The 20,171-nt window shown below is 46.5% G+C and overlaps 1 protein-coding gene across 1 annotated transcript in view; it reads right to left on the bottom strand.

Moving 5' to 3' along the window:
- Window positions 1-20,171, bottom strand: part of TBC1D25 (TBC1 domain family member 25) — a 127,461-nt gene that overhangs the window by 13,628 nt on the left and 93,662 nt on the right. The window contains exon 5 of the mRNA XM_078664687.1: window positions 6,179-6,367. Within this exon, the coding sequence (XP_078520813.1) occupies window positions 6,179-6,367 (189 nt within the window). The remainder of the gene's footprint in view (window positions 1-6,178; window positions 6,368-20,171) is intronic.

Genomic DNA, 20,171 nt, shown 5'->3' with positions numbered 1-20,171 from the left:
TTCCGAGTAAGCACTTAATCATGTAATTTGTGCACTCTGTCCAAGGCTAAGGAACACCGAAAGCTATGCCCTTGCATTTGGTAGTCCGGATGGAAACAGCTCTGAGTCTCAAGAAAAACAATTACATTGGCGCTGCACCTCTGACGTAGTGTAATTGGAACAGTGTTTCATTATATAAACCAACTCCAAGGCAAATTCGGAAGAGCGGCACTCTTGCGGATTATCCTGGAACATTGTGCCTGTGACAGATTCAGTCCTGTTGACACAAACCTTTTACCCTGCAAAATAAGGTAGCCTGCTCTACACCAGCTCGGCTTCCTGATATATCATACACAGGTTTGGGATGTTGAGTTGGCCCAAGAGATCAGGCAGAGGGTGCTCCCATTATGCTCGCGATAATGTAGGTAGCATTAGGTAGGAGGATAAATATAATCATACTCATAAAGTAACGTCATAATGACTTAACTGTTTATCATTTTTGCCATTCTTGTAATGATAGTTACAATGCTTTGTTTCACTCTTAATAATAGCAGCTCATGCTTTTTTTATACAAGAATACAATTGTTTCAATAAATGTTTGAAAAGCCAATTCGTATCCTTCTTGACTCTCCCTTGGACATGGCGGAGTAACGACAAAAGGGTAGATCTGTTTCAACAGTTTCCTTGGGAAATTAGAGTGGTTATGTTCTGAGGTTGCAGATACCATCTGGTACTCTAGAAGGTTAGGGGTTCAGATGGTGCATTGTGAGCTAGCTAGGTACTGGGCCAACATACTCTGGTATGTGTAGACTTCATCCCTATATTCTGACGGTTATGTTGCCCTGGTACACAGTCCTACTTGATACGTAGGAACCGTAGGACAACCATGCCAAGTGCTGCCACCCCAGTCCTGGAATCTTGAAAGTGGGCTTAAAGTGCTCGAGCGGAACAGTCGCATCTCCTCGACTGAGCAAAATATCCTCGAGCAAAGCCAACATATTGCTGCTGCTGCGTGGATTGGGCCCACCGCAGAATGTCTGCTTTACCCTCACAATCTTCGCAAATGATATTGCTGATAGCACGCTGCATCTCAGATCCAGGTCCTCACATCTCTCAACGGCAACACTGGTCTCCACACTGCAGCCCTTCGGAACTGACACATCGCCAACTGCGCAACACATCCCAGACTTTGCATCACAAGCCCCGTCGATGGGATCCTCAACGTCAATGCAACAGGGCCTCGCACCTGCAGTCTCGCCGCATCTCGGAACCAATCCATTGCACGATGTCCCTCCGCCTAAGATCCATGCAACACTTCCCAACCAGGATTTAAGGGACTTTGTACAGCTGGCCCAACTGGGTCCCTGAAGCCAGCCCATGCTCCATCGTGGTTGGTCTGAATTGAAATGTGGAAGAGGTGTGGCGCCGCGGCCAGGGCGACTGATGCTGGAATCTGGGGATCACGGTTCGATCCCCGGCTCCGGCGGCAGGTTAGCCCAGCACCATGTGACTCTGGGCAATAGCTTGCTTAATCTTCCCGACGGCCCCCAGCGCCTAGAGACCCTAACGGGTGATTGTGCGCTTTACAAATGTGGATTATTATTATTATTATTAACTTTGTCATGGTACGACCAGATATCCCTTGTTGGAACTTGGGCTTTTTGCCGCTACCAAACTCTAAAACTTTAAAAATAAATATCTCCAGTTTCCCAGATTGGATTTTTGTTGTTTTGCTAGTTTTAGTTATTAAATTCTACTCAATTTTTCCAAACCTGTGTGAGGTCTTTGTGTGTGGTGTTATCACAGGTTGAAGTGTTGCACAAATACTTTATACATTGCCTTCAAGCTAAGCCGGACTGCTCTGTACCAAGCTACCAGAGGGTGAGCACAGGAAATGTGATTTGCTTGTGCCTTACCCGGATTAAGATTGAGATTGCGGTTTGACCAGGGTTCACACCCCTGTCAATCAGTAGCCCAAATTTTAACACTCTATGGTGCCCTTCTCTATGAGAGCATGCACTTCTTCCTCAAGAAGCAAGAGGACATGTATACGAGGTAGGATGTTGAGAGGGTTAGGTGTCGTTTGAGACAACAACCATGTTGCACCACACCCAAGACTTGCATGTTGGATGCAATTTCCTCCCTGCAATGGAAGAATTAGAACATCCTCCCTCCGAAAGGTGATTTGTGAGGGCATGGGGTGAGGGGACATGTTGGAGCAAGTCACTGTTTAAAGAGGGCAGCTCCTTTGCTGAAGCTACATTTACCCATATCCAGGTTGTTAAATCTGTAGTAGCCCTTAATATTCCCCTTCCTCACTTGCTGATGGAAGGACTGCTGCTGACTTTGGTAGGCGTGTGGTTGTTTGGACAAGGTAGTCTTTTGCTCCCCATGTGCTGCTGCTTGTGAAAGGAGCCCCTATATGTGGTAGTCAGGAGCAACCCCATGGACTGTGCTGTTGGTTTATCTTTCTTGACTTTTTCCAGCACCTCGTTAACTCGGGCCCAAAAAGATAGTTCTGGTCTTACTGGAGGCTGAGAAATGCAGCTGCACCTTGGGATTGAACCCAGAGATACAGAACTAGGATGAACACTGGCATGGATGCCTCTAGAGACTGAATCTGTGGCATTTAACACGCAGTAGATGCTTGTGTTGAGATGGCTTTGCACTCAGTCACCAACCCCGTCCCCATTTTCTCACTGAGGTGTTTATGAGCTCTTGCATCTCCTCCCACTGCATCATATCATACTGTGACAGAGGTGCCAATGTATTGGCTATCTGTAAATGGATTGCTGCACCGACTGCCAGCCACCCTCATTACCAGAGGACCTGACCGAGATAAGCTTGAGGGCAGTTTGGATCATCAGAGTCTAAAGCTGAATTTGCCTTTATTGCATCTTGGTTCACTGGGGGAGCGTCTGAACATAATCTCAATCGTAGAGGTTACTACCCTAGTTTTGTCAGGCTACTTAAAATTGTAGGGAGCAGATTTTAGCATGTTCTTCAGCATGGGGAGAATAGGACAGTCCGCTCAGATTTCGAGAGCGGTCCTCTTCCTGTAGGACATGCATGTAGGGTAGTAGTGTAGATGAGGGACACCTGGGGGATCCACATTGTAATCATCCCAGGGATCATCAGGGGAACTTGCCCCTAGGGCTGGTTCAGGGTCAAAGGGGTCAAATGGAGCCTTACCTGCTGGCTTTATGGTGCTTGGTGGTCTTGAGCGGCTCGGGATCGACAGGTGAGGCTTATTCGGCTCTGAAGCTATCTGCTGGGGCTGACCAGAACCCAAAGCCAGCAGTGGCCCTTGTCTTGGCTTTTCTTGCGGTCTGTGCTCACGGCTTGACACTAGACTCCTTTGGGAGAGGTCCACTTCCTCAGCGTGGGACTTCTTTTGAGGCTTGGTGATATGGGCATCAGGGGCAAAACGTACACTCATGACTCTGGCCGTGCTGTTTGTGTGAGGGCAATTATTTGAAGCTGGCCTGAAGTCCCCATCTCTGCGCTGTTGAACTCGATCCAGGACAAAGACTCCGGACTGGGTTCTGGTGGTGCAGAAGGGTCAGTTTCTTCAAGCCTGCCTTGTACCTGTTGCACCGTCCTCGTACTCCGGTACTACCGGAATAGGAGGACGGTGCAACAGGTACAAGGCAGGCTCTGACCAGAAAAGCTGGTCAACCCCTTACCGCTTCACTCCTGGAAGCATTGGCTGCAAAATCTAAGTGCATATATGAGAAGGGAATCCCCTCTCACACTTAGAAACACCTTAGTGAGTGCAACACAGCCTGGATTACACTCCTTTTTATCCTGCACACACTCTATTTTAAAAAGGTCCTGAGGAAAGCCAGATTTAGTTTAAGGCACTGGCTGACACATGTCGACCAATTGATGGATGTAGGAGGTAGTAACTCGCCTCCCTTAAACATCCCCAAGCCTTATTTTAACCGCTGACGGGGGCCCAGTTATTAAAATGTAATTTACCCTCCGGTACTGGGACCCTCACCAAGCCGTTTTAACTCACACTTCACTTTACACCTCACACTGCACTCTCAGTAAAATACCAGCTCCGCTGTAATGAGGCATCGCAGCACACCCGGGACACATTAGGTGTCACTGGGTGGGCCCGATGATGAAGCATGCCACCAACCAGGTTGGTGGGTGAGGGCTTCATGAACTCACCAACGAGGTGCCCATGACAAATCTAATCAGAGTCCTAACAATATTGGTCATATTTAAGCTAGTCTCTTTTGATAACACATATAAACTACGGGGACTCGGACTAGCTTTCTAGTCCTCTCTCTCTCTCTCTTGATACGCGCATTCCTGTATAACTCCAGCTACCCTTGAAAAACATTTTCCCCAATGAATTACCATTCTAATAGGTACTTTATCCCTTTCTGCCTGCCTAAAACTGGTCTACTCTTGCACGGGGCTCTAATGGGGCGCTTGCAGTTTCTCGATGGATCTGTATATGTCGACTATTAGCTAACACAACTATCTACAACCTCCCCTCTTTCTCCTTTTTCTTTCTTTTCTCTCTTTTCATTTCTTATTCTCTCCTCTTTTCTCCTATCGCTACAGAGACACATTAAAAGGTATTTGTACTCTATTCACGTTCTATTCTAAGATCACACATTTTAGAGTTTCATCCTCCACTCTTGCATGTGAAGCTTTTTCGGGCAATTGTCTTTATGCACATTACTACTATCTTCAAGCGGGCCACAACTCCCTGATCATGCTCTTAAAATATTCTTCGATCTAAATTTAAGACAATATGCAAATATAAATCCTGCGGGCTTAAAAATCTATTTTTTTGTTGTTTTGTGTCCCATTCAGTGTATACTGCAACGGATTCCTGACAAAGGCTCAGCCGAAATGTGCATAGTGTCGACATACCGCCTGCTTCTATCCATCATTTAACTACCCGCATTGTGCATGGTTTTCAAAGAGTAATAATGCTACCAATTGATGTAATGTGCAAGTGAAAAAGAGGGAAAAAACCTATACTAATGTATTATATGTGCAACCTTCAATGTATTTACTGTGATTTTGGACACCTGACAAAATTGTGAAAATTCTTTTAACATATTAAAAAAAAATAAAAAAAAAATAAAAAATCAGACATATCGATATACATCTAATGAAATGATTTTATTTTTAATGAATACATAATTTGATAAATGTAATATGTTATATTGTATGTTTTTTAACATATATGTAATTGAACTAATCACGTTTTAGATTTCGTTGCCAACATACATATATATGAAGTGATTTGCCTAGGTTTTTTCCACAGTTCATATTTTCCTTGTTACTGGCAAGTTTATTTTAAATACTGGGGCCCCACTACTTCCAAAGTTATTGTGCCCTGTACAGTACCTTACCACTAGGGAAAAAATACAATGTCCACCGGAAGACATTATGCAAAAACATGATCACACACTTTACATAGCTGAGCGTCATTGCCTCATATCTATAATCACAAAACTAGAGAAGGGAGAGAGAGAAATCAGCGCACGTCCTCCCAGAGCTTCAAAGACAAACACAAGTGCGGTGGCTATTGTAGTAGATTATCCCTCAGTATTTTGGCTGGCTCTCCCTGACAAGAGACACAGTTCTCTTAAGGATGACAATCACCAGGGACCAATCATCTTGGAAGAGGAAGCTTCACTCACGTGTCATGTTTCATCATAAGCAACCTCTCCCCACCCTAGTAGGATCATACCACTAGGGCAGACTCAACCTCCTGAGGCAGAGGGAGTTCTTAGATAAGGGTTAGAGGAAAGAAAATGCACAATTCTGAGGAAAAAGCATAGAGAGGGATAGAGAACAGGGGTAATGCAGACAAAGGGAAAAGTTCACACAGTGTGGAATGACCATACTACATCACTCTTTCATGTAGTAACCAGAATACATAGGACTGGGGCAGGATCGAAAATCTGTAGTTGGTATTCTGAAAAAATGACTGGGTTCAGATGCTCCTGCAATGCTTCGAGCGAGAGCGAGCGAGAGCGAGAGCGAGAGAGAGAGAGCGAGAGAGAGAGCGAGAGAGAGAGCGAGAGAGAGAGCGAGAGAGAGAGCGCGAGAGAGAGCGCGAGAGAGAGCGAGAGAGAGAGCGAGAGAGAGAGCGAGAGAGAGAGCGAGAGAAGTCTACCTTTACCCACAATGTCCTTCACTTGATATGAAATTGCAGTCTTACCTTGCGCAGTGATGGTTCAACGCCACCGTGGTATATTCTCAGGCGAAGCTCCTCTGGTCGGTTCAGCTGCCCTGCATGGTTCAGGTAAGTGTGAAACTCGGTATCACTAAGCGGAGGCTTGAAGGGCTTGATGTCTTCTCCGTAGGACCAGCTCAGTGCCTGTTGAACTTTGGAGAGCGTGCGGCCCACCTGTAAAATAAAACAAGACTTACGGCATGCCAGAAGAGTCACTTTTCAAAAATATTCGTTTTCCATCATGGGCATCTTTAAAACCCTCTCCAACTTTTACAGTTGTGGAAAAAAAAGTCAGAATGTGTTGGACAGACACATACTGTTGTGAAGGCAAAGTATTTTCATTTGAAAAAAAAAGAAAAATCTGGAGAAAAAAAAAAGCTCTTCTAGAACCAAAGAACACCAAAAAAAATCCTTTAATTAAACACATACACTTACCTTTAAAACAGAACCTCTTCACAAAAATAACTGTCAAGAGGTCTGAGCTCTCAGGCGCCCATTTTACTTTCAATTTAGGAGCATGCATGGAAGTAAAGCTGTAGGAAATAACCATCTTTTTAAATATTAGTCGGGATCATCAGCGTATAGTATGTACATAATACATAAAATATAAATTATTTTTAAAGTTACACATGTTCTCATATTACAAAGGCGGTCAAAAGAATTTTCTTGTGTTAAGAGCTAGAAAGAGCCTAATGGCAATAGTACAATTCCACTACCCATATCCCTCCCCTCACCCCCAGATACATTTGAACCTTTTATTAGGCCTGGGAGTATTTTTGGGTTTGTTAAAAATGATGCAGGTCTACGATTTTCTGGCCACATGGTATGATCTTCAGTAGGGTTTCGCCCTTCAAGTAAGCGTGCATCTTCCACTGCGAGACATCTGGTTTATGAATATAAATGGTGTGTCCAATCATAATCAGTTCTGGAATTAATTTAATTTCAGCCCCTAGGCCCCTGGTCACTTCCGGTAATGCTTGGTCCTATAAAGGTCTTGGGTCCGGACAAGGTGCTTACATATGAATTCTGTCTGCTGTAGTTTAAGTGCGTCTTGGGCAGGATTGATCTTTGATCTTACATACTTTACTTTTCTTAGCCGGCATTATGTAAAAGTCAAACAGGTTATGGTAATGCTGTACCTGGTATTTGATGATAGTTAGAATCTTCAAGAACAAATTCAGCAATTCTAGTAGTTTTTCCGGCGTAATTTCACTTTGTAGCAATGAGGCTATTTGTCAGAGTACAGAGTCAATTATTTACAGATACATTCATTTAAACCTTCAAGCCTCCATTAATGTAGTGCAGATTTTGGGCAGCCGCTCAAGTAGCAAACTGTGATTTTGATTGTCGAGTACAGCCCTCATCTATAGGTCATAAATTTATTTCTTGGAAGGCATATTACATTCTTGATTGATCATCAAAAGATTTCAAGACTCCACCTGAAAGAAGCTGGTGTGTAAAACTAATATTCGAGAAGTTTTGGACAATTCTATGAATTGTCCTAGGGTACAGGATCTATTAATGTTTGTTACCTTCAAGTATTTAAGTAGATCCTACAATTTTTTGGCCAATCTCCAAGGCTCATATATTTAACATGTTTGGGGTGATGCTTCGGATCATAGAAGTGGAATAAAAGTAGGTTGGGTGGGTTGTCCACTATTGCCTTGATGAACATAGGAGTTTAAAGGGTTGTTCCTGGATTAGTTTAGTGCGTCTTCTGCAAAGGGCAACCCAGTAATAGAGAGCTGGGTAAGACCCAACCTATTCCCCCTCATAGGGGGGGGGGGGGGGGGTGCAAGAATCAGACCTTCTTGACACTTTTTAGCCCATACAAAAGAGGTGATTAGTCCAAGCAATCGTTTGACTAATGCTAGTGGGACATGTATTAGTGTGCACGGCATTGCTACTTTTAGCGCCCAGACTCTCAGAGAGCGCACTAGTCGTTACCAGGCCTTAGAGAGATTAAAGGGAGGTGTGAAAACTCCCCTTTTCTCTTTTCTGGCAGGTGCAGCAGGAGGTCCAGCAAATGCATAAATGACAAAAGGGGACTGTAGCTTTCGATTTAAGCTTGGAATGGTTCTCTTCCAGGGGATACTCATTAATAGTCATAAGCACTGAATTATCTCCGCCCATGAGCGGGAACCCGGAACACATAACAATATAAATATATATGTGTAAATATATCAAAAAGTACATAGTACTAAACTAATTATACACATATACATGTATAATAACCATAATATGCAGCCTAACATATATACCTAGGCTAATAAAGCCAAACTTGCACACGTTCTGAAGCATGAAAATATGCTGTATATAAATGCAATAAACAGGCATGAGCCTAAAATGCATTTCATAACCATGAAAACCTTTTATTTTCATCAAAGAACCTGTTGTAAACAGTTATTAGCCTAAAAGGCTGCATATGAAAAAATATCTGTGTACAGAAAATAGGACTGGCACCCTGCCTTTAAGGCCCCAGAGAATCTGCACACTTTGCCTTTAAGGCCTCCAGGAGAACTCTGTTCCCATCATGCACCACAGGTGACAGGTTAGTTCTTTTTTCCGGCTTGTTCTGTGAGGAACCTGGAACTTGAGCTCTGCTCTTTTTGGCAGTTTTTCTGTCCGAAGTTGGTTTTTTCTTGTCTTTTTGACAATATACTACTCTGGTGGTGATTTAATATCCTTTTCTGACTAAACTGTTGGTGATTTTTTTAGTCAGAATGCCACCTTTATTTCACAAATGCCCTTCCTGTGGGAAGAAGATGTCAAAAACGGATCCACACTCTGTTTGTGTGGTTTGTCTTCCAGCTTCTCTTAAGGTGGAAGATTGTTATCACTGCCTCAACCTTTCTAGTAGGACTTTAAGAGAAAGGGAGAAAATGAGGTTGCTGGGCCTTCTGGAGAGAGAAAGCCGTGGTGAGAAGGGCTCTAAAAGCATGTTATCATCTGTTAAGCCATCTTCTCAACAAAAACGTCGAAGAACACCTTCTCCTGAAGGTAGAACTAAACAACATAGACTCCAGGGAGCGTCGCCGTCAAAAAAGGTGCGCTCGACGTCGAGATCCAGATCGCCGTCAGCGTTGTCGGCGTCGAAGAAGGCTCCATTGACGTCGAGGACTTGGCCGGTGAGGCAAGGTTCAGCGTCTCAACAGTCGCCGTCGAAATATTTTTCGACGTCGAGACTTCTGGTGTCGATTGCAGTAAGGACGTAGTCGGGGGCGCAAGGTTTGACGTCGAAGGATCGTAAGAGATCGACGTCGAGGGAAGAGAAGCGTCAGACGTCGAAGGATCGGGTGTCAACGTCGAGAGAGTGACATCGGTCGACGTCGAAGCGTAAGTCGTCGTCAAGGAAAAGGTAGACGTCGAGAGGAAGATCGGCGTCGAAGAATTCGACTTCGAGACCTAAAAAGAGAAGGGCGAGGTCTCCATCGCGACGTATGTCGACGTCGAACCATGCTTCGGGCTCGAAGCATGGAGTGTCAGAGTCTAGGTCTGCCCCACCTGATGAAAGGTCGGTTTCGAGACTATCAAGACCAGCCTCTCGGACCTCACTTAGGTCTTTGTCGAGGTAAGAAATAAGTCCACAACCTTTAGTGGCGTCTTCACTGCGGGGTCAGCAAGACGGCAGGTCTGTGGTGGGTCAAGAGACAGTGCATCAGGACTCTTCTGTGGTGGCGCACTCTGGCTCAACTTCAGGGCAGGTGTCACATGACAGACAATTGGTGCCCAGCCAACGGACTCCATCTGGCTCATCGAACTCCGAGCACAGTGTAGTCTCCAGAGCCTCCAAGTCTTCAGCAAATATTGTGCAGGTTTCAACTGAAGCTTCACCTGTGCGTGTAGAGCGGCCTCTTAACATGTCACCGAGGTGGCTGGAAAGCCTGAGACATTGGAAGATGCGTCCAGATGCTAGACTGATGGGGATGAAGGCTCCGGTCCCTCAGTCCGAGCTGCATAGAAGATCACGCTCGAAATCCCAAGTGAGAGAGCGTTCGAGGGAGCGTAGGAAGCAGCGATCGGAAACTCCTCAGAGACGGCGTAGAACCCCTTCACCATCTTCTACGTCATCTGCGTCCTCTTCAAGGTCGTCATATAGAGACTATTCTCCTACTATATCATCTACTCCACCTTCCAGAGTGTCTCCCGTAGATGATTTGAGCACATTTAATGATGTACTATGTCGTGGGGCGAATAAGTTCAACATCAAGATGGCAGTTCCCCAAGTGACATCGTCAGTCATCTTTGAAACCCTACATCACAAGACGTCTGGTAGACCTCTTCTGCCTTTAGTGCCCGGTTTGATAGAACCAGCAATGAGAACATTCTTGACTCCGGCCGTGGTGGGTTTAGGTCCTACTAGGATTGCAAAAAAGTACAAAGCTCCAAGTCAAGTCAAGTCAAGTCAAGTCAAAGAATTTATATAGCGCACTACATACCCAGAGGGTTTCAAGGCGCTTAGAAGGGGAGGAGGGTTACTTGTCAAATATCCACGTTTTAAGTTGCTTTCTGAATGCTAGGTGGTTATGGGTAAGGCGAAGGTAAGCGGGGAGTGAGTTCCATGTTTTAGCAGCCAGGTATGAGAAGGATTTGCCTCCCATGGTGGTCTTGTTGATGCGAGGTACAGTGGCGAGGGCTTGGCTGGAAGAACGTAGTTGGCGGGAGGGGGTGTAGAAGGATAGTCGTGAGTTGAGGCATTCTGGTCCGATGTCGTATAGTGATTTGTGTGCGTGGGTTAGCAGTCGAAAAGTAATCCTCTTATTGACGGGTAGCCAGTGGAGGTCTTTAAGGTGACCAGAGATGTGTTCGTAGCGTGGGATGTCTAATATGATCCTGGCTGAGGCGTTTTGGATTCGTTGGAGTTTCTTCTGGAGTTTAGCGGTGGTGCCTGCGTAGAGGGTGTTTCCGTAGTCCAGTCGGCTCGTGACCAGAGCGTGGGTGACTGTTTTCCTTGTTTCGGTGGGGATCCAGCGAAATGTTTTTCTGAGCATGCGGAGAATGTTGAAGCAGGATGAAGAGACGGCGTTGACCTGTCTGTTCATTGAAAGTGAGGAATCCAGGATGACGCCTAGGTTCCGTGCGTGGTCTGTCGGGATGGGTGCTTTTCCGAGGGCTTCCGGCCACCAGGAGTCGTCCCATGCAGAGGGGGATGTACCTAAGATGAGGACTTCTGTTTTGTCTGAGTTCAGTTTCAGACGGCTTTGTTTCATCCATTCGGCAACTTCTTTCATTCCTTCGTGTAGGTTAGTTTTGGCGGTGTTGGGGTCATTGGTGAGAGAGAGGATTAGTTGAGTGTCATCCGCGTAAGAGATGATGTTGAGGTTGTGTTGGCGTGCGATGGTCGCGAGGGGGCTCATGTATACGTTGAAGAGGGTGGGGCTGAGTGAGGATCCTTGTGGTACGCCACAGATGACTTCGGTGGCCTCGGACTTGAATGGTGGGAGGCGGACTCTCTGGGTTCTTCCAGTGAGGAACGAGGTGATCCATTCAAGTGCTTTTCCTTGGATTCCGATGTTATTGAGGCGTTGTAAAAGGGTGCTGTGGCAGACTGTGTCGAATGCTGCAGAGAGGTCGAGGAGGATGAGGGCGACTGTGTCTCCATTGTCCAGTAGAGTTCGGATGTCGTCTGTTGCTGCGATGAGGGCGGTCTCAGTGCTGTGTTTTGCTCGGAAGCCAGATTGTGAGGAGTCGAGGGATTTGTTGGCTTCGAGGAAGGCGGCGAGCTGGTTGTTGACAGCTTTCTCGATGACTTTGGCCGGGAATGGAAGAAGCGAGATGGGGCGGTAATTTTTGAGTTCGGTGGGGTCCGCTGTGGGTTTTTTCAGAAGGGCGGTGAGTTCAGCGTGTTTCCAGTCTTCCGGGAAGGTGGCGGAGTTGAAGGAGCAGTTGATGACGTCTCGGAGGTGCGGTGCTATGACGGAGTCTGCTTTGTTGAAGATGTGGTGAGGACATGGGTCTGTGGGGGATCCTGAGTGGATGGAATTCATCAGGCGGATTGTGTCCTCAGTGGAGATTGGGTTCCAGTCGTTAAGGGTGTTCACGGGGGGAGAGTGTTCAGCAAATGGTAGGGTGGGTTGGTTTCCGGGTTGGTTGTCAAAGCTGTTGTGGATGTCTGCAATCTTGTTGTGGAAGAATGAGGCTAGGGAGTCGCAGAGGGCTTGAGAGGGGGTGATGTCGTTGGAGTTGGCCGAGGGATTGGAAAATTCCTTGACGATGTTGAAAAGTTCCTTGCTGTTGTGGGCGTTGTTGTCAAGTCGATCCTTAAATGCTGTTTTCTTGGCCTTTCGGATTAGTTGGTGGTGAGTGCGGGTGGCGTTTTTGAAGGCGTCCTTGGTGCTAGTGGTTGGGTCTTTTTTCCAGGTCTTTTCAAGGGAGCGGCAGAGTTTTTTGGACTTCTTAAGATCATCGTTGAACCATGAGGCCTTTTTGCTGCCAGGTTTGCTTTGACGTTTTTTCAGTGGTGCTAAGGTGTCGGCGGTGTTGGATAACCAGAGGGTGAGGTTGGCGGCGGCTTCGTTTGCGTTAGAAGAGTGGGCTGGGGTGTTTAGAAGGAGCGATGCGGAGATCTGGTCCGTGGTGATTTTGTTCCAGTTTCTTTGCAGGGTAGGTTGGAGGTGGATGGTGGGTTTTGGTTTGTTGTAGGTGAAGTGAACGCAGCTGTGGTCAGTCCAGAGGAGATCCGTAGTGTGGCTGAAGGAGACATGATTGCTGGAGGTGAAGATGGGGTCGAGTGTGTGACCTGCGATGTGGGTGGGGGAAGTGACTAGTTGTTTAAGTCCGAGGTTGCCGAGGTTGTCTAAGAGGGTGGCGGTGTTGCGGTCGTTGATCTTTTCAAGGTGAAAGTTGAGGTCTCCCAGAAGGATGTAGTCTTTGGAGGGGAGCGCGTGTGGGGTGATGAAGTCCGTGATGTCTTCACTGAATTTTGCGCGGGGTCCTGGTGGTCTGTAGAGGAGGGTGCCTCTGAGTGTGGTCTTGGGGTCGATGTGGATCTGGAAGTGAAGGTGTTCAGAGTTGGCGAGATTGACGTCAGAGCTGGTTGAGATGCGGATGGATTTCTTATGGACGATAGCGATGCCTCCTCCTGTGTGGCCGGAACGGTCCTTGCGAGTGATCTTATAGCCTTCCGGGATGGCGATGGTGATGTCTGGGGCGGAGGAAGCGTTCATCCATGTTTCTGTTAGGAAGGCGACGTCTGGAGAGATGGTGTCTAGTAGGTTCCATAGGTCAATGGCGTGCCTGTGGACCGAACGGGTGTTGAGCAAGATGCATTGTAGGTGGTTGGGGTCAGGAATCTGCGTTGTGGTCGTGGCGGGGATGTTGTCGGTGCCGATGAATTTGCAGGAGTAGCAAGAGAAAGGTCCATGGGTGTGTCCAGGAGCGGCTAGGACGCAGTTGGGGGCGCGACCGGGGTTAAGGGTTAGGAGGGTGGCGGCATCGTAGGTAATGCGGGGGGGCAGGGAGAGACGGGGGCTAGGGGGTATGGCGCTGAGCGCGGTCCAGGCGCGGACGGGCGTAGACGGGCTTACCTTTGGCGCACCTTGGGCGCGGTCGCTGCGCGTGATCGCTGCGCGCGGGAACTACTGTCATATATGGATGGTGGAGGGGGAGGGGCGAGGGCTGCTCAGCTGGGAGGCGGGGCGGGTTTCCTCTGACCACAATAACAATCAAAATGGCAGCGGAGCGCTGGGGGATAACGCGCAGGCACAAACAAAGTTACAGTAGCAATGACAATGTTAAACAGAGCAAAAGCGGCAATAATCAATCTCAGCAGAGCACAAATGCGCCAAGCAATGCAAAATGCAAGTAAATACAGCGAGGCGCTGCACAACGATACCACGTGTTGTCAGGACACTGGGGAGCGACTACTCGGCTCGGGAGAGAAGAGTGAGTCACAGCGTTAGGGGGGAGTGGAGCGCTGGAAGTAGTCAGTGGGAGGGCTGCTCAGCTGGGAGGCGGGGCGGGTTTCCTCTGACCACAATAACAATCAAAATGGCAGCGGAGCGCTGGGGGATAACGCGCAGGCACAAACAAAGTTACAGTAGCAATGACAATGTTAAACAGAGCAAAAGCGGCAATAATCAATCTCAGCAGAGCACAAATGCGCCAAGCAATGCAAAATGCAAGTAAATACAGCGAGGCGCTGCACAACGATACCACGTGTCGTCAGGACACTGGGGAGCGACTACTCGGCTCGGGAGAGAAGAGTGAGTCTCCAGAAGAAGATCCAATATTTTTGCGCTCTGACCCACCTCCAGACTCTCTTATTGTGGCGGCAGTCAGAAAAGCGCATTCTGCGGCATCTACCTCTTCTGCTCCACCTGAAAAGGATAGCAAGAGTATGGATTCTTTGGGGCGAAGAATGGCTAACACCTCTGGGTTGGTCATGAGAGTGGCCAGTGCTGCAGCCTTACTGGGCCGCTATGATAACCTGCTATGGGACTCGGTGGCTCGTTTTGCGGATAAACTCCCTAAGGAGGATCAAAAGGATTTCCTGGAGATTGTGGAAGAAGGCGGACTGGTGGCTAACCAGAGCATTAGCGCGGCTGCTGATTCAGCGGATCTGGCAGCGCATGGCTATGCGCACGGTATTTGTGCTAGGCGTTCAGCTTGGCTGCGCCTTACTGGGCTAAAGCCTGAGACCCAGAGGAAAATAGTGAATTTACCGTTCAATGGTTCGACTCGGTTTGGATCTCATGCTGACGATGAGATGTCCAAGATGAAAGTGGAGTTGGACACTCGGCCGTAGGTCTAGAAAAGAAGAAAGAATTTAAACGTCGGGGTAATTCGTCCCTATGACAAGAGATCTTTCCAGCAGAGGAGCCAACAGACGAATTGGTCCTCGCAAAACCAAGGCCAGAATCAACAGATGTCGCAATTCCAACAGCGGCGACCTGGGCGAGGCAGAGGCAATGGAAATAGGCAGCAGTCATCCGCTACCAAACAGCCTCAAAAACAATGAACGGAGGCTTCCTCCACAACTGTGTGCCACTCCGGTTGGAGGAAGTATTGTGTGTTTTCTGGACGAGTGGAAACAGATCACAAAGGACAGATGGGTGCTGGGTATCATTCAGAACGGGTACCTTTTGAGATTCAAGAAGCCACCCCCTGTCATGCGTCCTCTAAAGAGGTTACAGTGGAATGTAAAGCGTTTACAACAGGAAGCGAACATCCTTCTGAAGAAGAAGGCCATAGAACTGGTACCATCTCAGCAGAGATGTCAAGGCCTATACTCTCGATTTTTTCTCGTGAAGAAAAAAGATCCAGCTACGGAGTTCAGACCCATTCTGGATTTGAGACGGTTGAACAAATTCATTCGAAAGGAGAGGTTTTGAATGCTGGCTCTTCATCAGATCTTCCCCCAGTTACATCAGGGGGATTGGATGTGCTCCATCGATCTGAAGGATGCTTATTTTCATATTCCGGTATCCAGAAAACATCGCAAGTTTCTCAGGTTGCAAGTAGCTGCTCATCACTATCAGTACGCAGTACTCCCATTCGGCCTGAGATCAGCTCCCAGAACATTTTCCAAATGTATGGCGGTAGTTGCGGCTGGTCTTCGAAAGACGGATTTTCATATATCCGTACTTAGACGACTGGCTTCTAAAGAGTTCATCCCCATCTCTACTGGAAGAACATCTATCGATATGCCTCCAACTCATGTGCAAGTTGGGTCTTCAAGTCAATTACAAGAAGTCCATAATGAACCCCACCCAGAAGATCCACTACCTGTGTGCTCAACTGGACACGGAAAAAGAAAAAACGTGTGTCCTTCGGAGGAGAGGTGGTTATCCATAAGGCGAAGTGTATTCTTCTCCTTCAGTCTGCACGTCCGACAGTTCGGCAAGTGTCCTCTCTTCTGGGGTCCATGGCATCGTGCATCTTCATCATTCCAAACGCACGTTTGCATATGCGTCCTCTACAACAGTGTCTGGAAGATCAGTGGAAGCAGAGGACGGGATGCTGGGAGGATCGAATTCATCTCCAACAGTCTGCAAGAGATTCCATCCGGTGGTGGATGAAGAAGACACACTTGATGAAGGGAGTTCCTTTTCATCAGGACCCACCAACGCAGACTCTGATCACAGACGCCTCTCTCCAAGGTTGGGGGGCGCATATGGGCCCTCTGCAGGTACAAGGGCTATTGTCAGACTTCGAGAAAGGATATCATATCAATCTACTCGAACTCCGAGCGGTCAATCTTGCTCTCAAGTCCCTGGCACCATCTCTACAGACTCGGTCCCTCCTGGTGCAAACAGACAATACAACTACAATGTATTACTTAAACAAGCAGGGGGGTACCAGGTCCAGGACTCTGTCCATAGAAGCCCAGACCATCTGGCATTGGTTGCTAGCACGAGACCTGTCAATAACAGCGGTTCACCTGCCAGGGAGTCTCAACTCACAGGCGGACGACCTCAGCAGAGACTTCGTCGAAGCGCACGACTGGGTTCTCAACGAGGACGTCGCGCACGGCATTTTCCAGGCTTGGGGAACACCAGACATCGATCTGTTCGCAGACGCGGCAAACTCAAAATGCCCCGTCTTCGCGTCCAGGTTCTCCCAGAAAGGGTCTCAAGGGAATGCCCTTTTGATAGACTGGTGTCAAAACTTGCTGTATGCCTTTCCACCGACACCGCTGATACCAGCAGTGATCAACCGGATGTACAAGACCGACTCCAGAATGATACTGATTTGCCCAGAGTGGCCACGCCAGTGGTGGTTCCCAGATCTCCTCCAGTTGTCAGAAGTGCCACACAGGAGATTGCCTTGTTGCCCGGATCTTCTGTCCAAACAGGAGGGGCGAGTGTTTCATCCCAATCTGCCCTCCCTGCGCTTGGCAGCATGGCTCCTGAAGTCATCCAGTACGGGCACTTACAGCTGAATCCGGAGTGTATGAACATCCTTAAGGAGGCAAGGCGACCTTCTACAAGACAATCCTACGGATTTAAGTGAAAACGTTTTTACCTTTGGTGTCAGAGTAAGGGTCTTGACCCTATTCAAGGTCAAAAACAGGTGATCTTACCTTATCTACTTTACCTTGCTGAATCTGGTTTGCAGTTTAGTTCCATCAAAGTCCATCTTGCTGCAATAACTGCTTATAGAAAATCGCCAAGACAGATATCTTTCTTTCGGATGCCTGTGGTGAAGGATTTTCTAGAAGGTTTAAGGAAGGTGTATCCTCCAGTCAGGTCTCCTTCTCCACCTTGGGAGCTTAATGTGGTTTTGACCAAGTTAATGGGTCCCCCCTTTGAACCCATACATAAGGCGTCCTTACAACACTTATCTTGGAAAGTAGCGTTCCTGGTGGCCATCACTTCTGCTCGTAGGGTGAGCGAAATCCAGGCTCTGTGTTGCAATGAACCGTACACCATTTTTCATGGGAACAGAGTGGTGCTCAGAACTCATCCTGCTTTCCTACCCAAGGTGGTGTCGGATTTTCGTATTAATCAAACCATAACATTGCCTACTTTCTTCCCAAACCCTTCGAGTCCGGCTGAACGGGCTCTACATTCATTAGATCTGAAAAGGGTTTTGAAATTTTACTTAGATAAAACAAAGTCTTTGAGGCACATGGACCGTCTGTTTGTGAACTATGGTCCTACAAATACTAGTTTGGCAGCGTCCAAGAGATCCATTTCTAGTTGGATAGTGTTATGTATCCTACTGGCTTATCAGCTAGCCCACAAGTCTTTATCAGGTAGACCTAGGGCGCATTCTACGAGGGGGAAAGCTTTTACCACTGCTCTCCTTAGGAATGTGGCTATGTCTGAGATATGTAAAGCAGCTACTTGGCGTTCAGTGCATACGTTTACACGCCATTACTGTATAGATTCTGATGCGCAGGTTGATGCACAAGTGGGACAAGCATCCCTTAGAAATGTGTTTGCTAATTCTAGCTAAACACTATGGTTTAAAAGTGTGGCTATGCATTTATCTGTTCGCCCGCTTCTAGTGGGTATGCGCTTGCTACTCTATTCAGTGCTTATGACTATTAATGAGTATCCCCTGGAAGAGAAGGATTAGTTACTTACCTGTAATCCTAGTTCTCTTCCAGGGGTATACTCATTAAAGTCATAAGCACCCTCCCGCCTCCCCGGAGGAGCAGGAGCATTGAGGTTTTTGCAATATGTATTATGAAGTTTTTAAGTGCAGAGTCCTGCTATAATTTACTGTACCGTACAAAAGAACTGACCTGTCACCTGTGGTGCATGATGGGAACAGAGTTCTCCTGGAGGCCTTAAAGGCAAAGTGTGCAGATTCTCTGGGGCCTTAAAGGCAGGGTGCCAGTCTGATTTTCTGTACACAGATATTTTTTCATATGCAGCCTTTTAGGCTAATAACTGTTTACAACAGGTTCTTTGATGAAAATAAAAGGTTTTCATGGTTATGAAATGCATTTTAGGCTCATGCCTGTTTATTGCATTTATATACAGCATATTTTCATGCTTCAGAACGTGTGTAAGTTTGGCTTTATTAGCCTATGTATATATGTTAGGCTGCATATTATGGTTATTATACATGTATATGTGTATAATTAGTTTAGTACTATGTACTTTTTGATATATTTACACATATATATGTATATTGTTATGTGTTCCGGGTTCCCGCTCATGGGCGGAGATAATTCAGTGCTTATGACTTTAATGAGTATACCCCTGGAAGAAAACTAGGATTACAGGTAAGTAACTAATCCTTTATGAGCCCGGCAGCAGGAAGTGTGAAATAAACAAGAGTGATGGTGTTTCACATTACAATGAGAGGGTGAGTATGTGGAATTACTGCCAGAGCTGCTTACTTTGGAACTGTGAGGACATGTTCTAGTCTCGATGCTCAGGTAAAGTGCTCCAGTACTTTCCGTGTTTGCGACATAAAACTGCAAACAAAAAAATTTAACTTTCAGGAACTTTCTCAGTTCAGTATAAAAACTCACTTTTAATAAATCCTTTGCATATAATCTAATGTACTAAAGTCAGGTCCACTGGGATTATGCCACAAGGGGGCATCAAATTATGCAGCAGGTTTGACTAAATTTTGCAGTAAGAAAATGCAAATTATGCGGTAAGTTGTTTCATTGTATTACTTCATGGTTTTCTCAGTTTTTACACATGACAAAACACAACCAAATGTAGATAAGCAAGTGAAAATTGGCTAGTTAACATTAGTGACGGACCTTCCATTGCATGTGAACAAATGTAGCCTCATTTATAGTAACTTTTGATCTTTTTGACCTAGAAACTTTTTGTTGCCAAAATCTGCACATTATGCCATGCTAACACTATCTGGGAAAATGTTGCACCTCATTAGTACCATTTTAACACCCAAATACAACAATTGGCAGCAGAAAGGTGAACAGTTAACCTTTGCAAAGGGACTTCAACTTTACAGCAATACAGGTAGTCACTTTTTTGTAACTTTGGCTCCATTCAAGCTACAATTCTTTTTTGTTTTGAATCTGCAGAGTATACAATAGATGACCGATTATGTGGAAAATCGATAGTTACGCAGAAAAGGTCACAGCCATACACCGGACCTTTGTACAAGGGTGTGAGGTTTCTTTTAAGCATAGGCTTTGTACTTGAAGGAGATCCTTCTAGTATTTCAAATAAGTTTTAAGACTTGCCCTACTGTATGTGTTCAGTACAGTGCAAAACATACAAAGTTTGAAAAATATGGCTCCATTGTTATTAACTGCATCGACAAGACATATTATTTTGGCTCACATCCCGGTCTGTAAATGTTAGTAGATAAGGATTTACCTCAAAATCCACAGGTGGTTGCATGAGAATGCCCATGTACAAACCATGTGGTACAAAAGGGGGTGGTGATGGACGGAGCATCTGAACAAATCAAACACTCGCACCCAGTCAACAGATCTGGGTTTAATCCATCATCGTTCTTTAGCCCACTCTGCCACCCCAGTTCAGACATGGCCATATGCAAATCAGTCTGACCCTGTGCCTCATGGGAACAGTCCAGC

Source organism: Lissotriton helveticus, chromosome 10, assembly GCF_964261635.1.
Source record: "Lissotriton helveticus chromosome 10, aLisHel1.1, whole genome shotgun sequence".
Taxonomy (NCBI): Eukaryota; Metazoa; Chordata; class Amphibia; order Caudata; family Salamandridae; genus Lissotriton; species Lissotriton helveticus.
The sequence above is the reverse complement of the archived record's forward strand: the minus strand, read 5'-3'. Positions and strand labels throughout refer to the sequence as shown.